The sequence below is a fragment of the Cariama cristata genome, unplaced genomic scaffold (assembly GCF_000690535.1).
Source record: "Cariama cristata isolate BGI_N322 unplaced genomic scaffold, ASM69053v1 scaffold46439, whole genome shotgun sequence".
Taxonomy (NCBI): Eukaryota; Metazoa; Chordata; class Aves; order Cariamiformes; family Cariamidae; genus Cariama; species Cariama cristata.
In genome coordinates this window covers 1-2,846 of record NW_009636084.1, presented here as the reverse complement: position 1 = coordinate 2,846, position 2,846 = coordinate 1, and the positions used below count along the sequence as shown (strand labels likewise).

Sequence of the window (2,846 nt, the reverse complement as noted above, 5' to 3'; positions counted from 1 at the left end):
CTGAAATAGTTAATAAAAATGAGCCAATTTTGGACCCCACATGATTCCCCAGGATAAGTCACTCCATTGTTATCACGCTTGGATGAATACGTAAGATGCTAGCCCTGCTCGAACCCAGAGTAATTTAAGCAAATTACTTTTCTGTCTCGGTTTAGTCATTAGGAAAATGGGTATTAACACATCTACCTCACTGTTATTAGTCTTTAAATGTTCATAAAGTGTTCTAGCAATGCAAAATACTGTAATCATATAATCTACATACAGTAACGCAATCAGCAAAGCAGAGCTACTTTGAAGACCCTGAATTCTTCAGATTATTTGCATCTGGTACACTACAGTTCTCCACTATGATGTTTTTAATTTTAGCCACACTCAGGAGGGGAAAGAAGAAATAAAAGATTAAAAAGCTCTTCCAAAAAAACCCCACCACACCTAACATAAACCAAATATACTGATATCACCGTGATTCATTTAACAGTGCCCATATGCTACATTTTTCTGGGGTACATAGCTTTTTTTAAATGCAAAGGTACATCCATCTGTCGAGATACAATGAATTGTTGATTTACTCAAGATTTCAAAACCAGCTTGAGGTCATCCCCTCTTTACTAGTGGTTTGACTATCCTGCCATATGAACAAAGGTTATTTCCTGGTGGCTCACACAAGGAGTGTACATGAATTTTTCACTTTACATTTTTATTAAAGCTTCTGTGCAGTCTAAGTAAAGACAATTAAACATCTTCACTCCCAGAAATAATAAATGTAACAATAGTCAATCAAGTAAAAAAATATTCAGATATAGCATTCCTGGCAGTAATTATTTGTGCATACTTCCTCAAACTTCATCCAAAGGCTAACACTGCATCAGAAGCATGCGGCAAAACCCCTAACCATACCCTTTACAAAAAATTCAGTTTCTAGTCACCCAGAGGAGGGATTTAATTTATTATATGTGTGATAAAAGAAGTAATTTATGAGTCATCATTCTGACTGAAACAAAGCTGGAAAACGGTAAGTTTTAGGACATTTTTCTACTGGTACAGCTATTCAGCTTTCCTATGGATATGCATATTTGAAAAGATTAAGTAACAATTCACAAGCAATCACATTTAGATTTATAGACATTTTCAGCTTACTGGTAAAAAGATCATTACCTGTGATGGATCATTTGCGGTCAAGTTTCTCCCCAGTACATTTTGTTTCAGTGCAAACCCACTGTTTCTCATCTCCGCTATTAGCTCCGAGGGGTGCATTGATGGCCCTGTTCACAAAAATCACAGTTTGAATGTATCATTTATATCTCTCTACCTTTTTTGGACTCCACAGTAGGAATTCAGTTGAAGCTTTGTTAAGTAAAATCACAGCTAAATCAACTCAATAATCTTCTGCTGAGCAAATAATCAGATATGATTTTCTAAAACAGCAGTCTGGAGATTCAGAATAGAAAATAATTGCATTTTTCTTTAAGTACAAGGGGATTCTCTTATGTAACTTTGTCATGTTGAAAACAATATATTTAGGTAAGTCTAGTGATATATTTTTATTATAGTAGAAAAGCACAGGAAACCTAAAGAAAGCACATTAAATAAGACTCTTCGGTGCTTCCTCTCCCTTAAAACAATGGGAAAATGCACTTCTAGTACGTCACTACTAAGGCATTTTTCATGACACAAATTTTTGAACTTAAATGTGAAAGTAACCACTATTAGAAACTCATCATTCATACAGAATATAAACAAATATATGAAAAAATTATCTATGTCCTTATTTATTCTAGGGATCTGCCAATATGCCAGGTCTCTAGGCTGTTATTTACCCAGAGATTTCTGGTTTATCATCTTAAAAAACACACTATATATTGCATTAGAGTAGGCATTTGGGATTAGGCACACGTTATCTTTCTTTGCAAACATCTAACGAGTAAAATACAGGATGTATTTTGGATCATTCAGACTTCACTGCATAATTTATAAACCCTGCAACTCACTTTTGCTTTAATTGAATACCTGTGATCATCAAAACCTCATATACTTGTCTGATTAGGTACATTTTCTTCACCCTAAACATATATTCTTTTGATAGGTCACTTTCAGTAAATTTCCTTACTGGTTCATCCACTAACCTTACTGTCAATGAATTGGTACTACTGTATAAGGTAAATGTAAGTTCGAAGGAATGTAAAATAGAGCATGGAGCACATGATTACTATCACTTCAGTAAACTAACTGTAAATGATAAGATTAACTAGTCTTATGAAACATACTGATCCTGCTTTGTGGTTTTAAGAGCTTCTTAGCTGTGGAGATGGACAACACTCACAGATTTTTAACACAGAAAAAATATGGAAAGGGAGATTTTTACTATGGAAAATACATGGAAAGTAAAATGGCACTTTCTCAAAAAAATGTCAACTTCAACTTTTTCTTAGTTTTCCTGCCTAATACACTGCGTACAGAAACAAACAGGCCTATATGTAAAGCATGAAAATGGTTTAAGGAGCCCATGCATTACTGACTTTCTTTTCATAAGTTCCTGATTTTGCCAGGCAAAAGAATTTTCTAAAGAGACACCTTTTACTCTTTCCTTGGGTTTACATTTCTATTAAGTAGGCAATTATTCCCTACCCCCACTTCCTGTATTTTACCAAAAGTGCTTTTCCTTTTTACATGTTGCAGTGTAATTGCAAGCTCACTGATAGTTAATGAACGTATACAGGCTCCAGCATCTACATTTTTGCTTATTTCAAAATTAAAGTCTTGCTCTGCTTGCCCACATCTGTTCTGCCTGGAACAAAAACCTAACACCAGAATTTGGTACCGGCTGAACATGAGCCAGCAGTGTACCC

At 34.9% G+C, this 2,846-nt stretch overlaps 1 protein-coding gene across 1 annotated transcript in view; it reads right to left on the bottom strand.

Moving 5' to 3' along the window:
• The window catches only part of LOC104167486 (corepressor interacting with RBPJ 1-like), a 4,705-nt gene extending 3,038 nt beyond the window's left edge, over nucleotides 1-1,667 (bottom strand). The window contains exon 1 of the mRNA XM_009707766.1: nucleotides 1,156-1,667. Coding sequence (XP_009706068.1) covers nucleotides 1,156-1,254 — 99 coding nt within the window. The 5' untranslated portion in view covers nucleotides 1,255-1,667. The remainder of the gene's footprint in view (nucleotides 1-1,155) is intronic.
• Nucleotides 1,668-2,846: the final 1,179 nt, after the last annotated feature.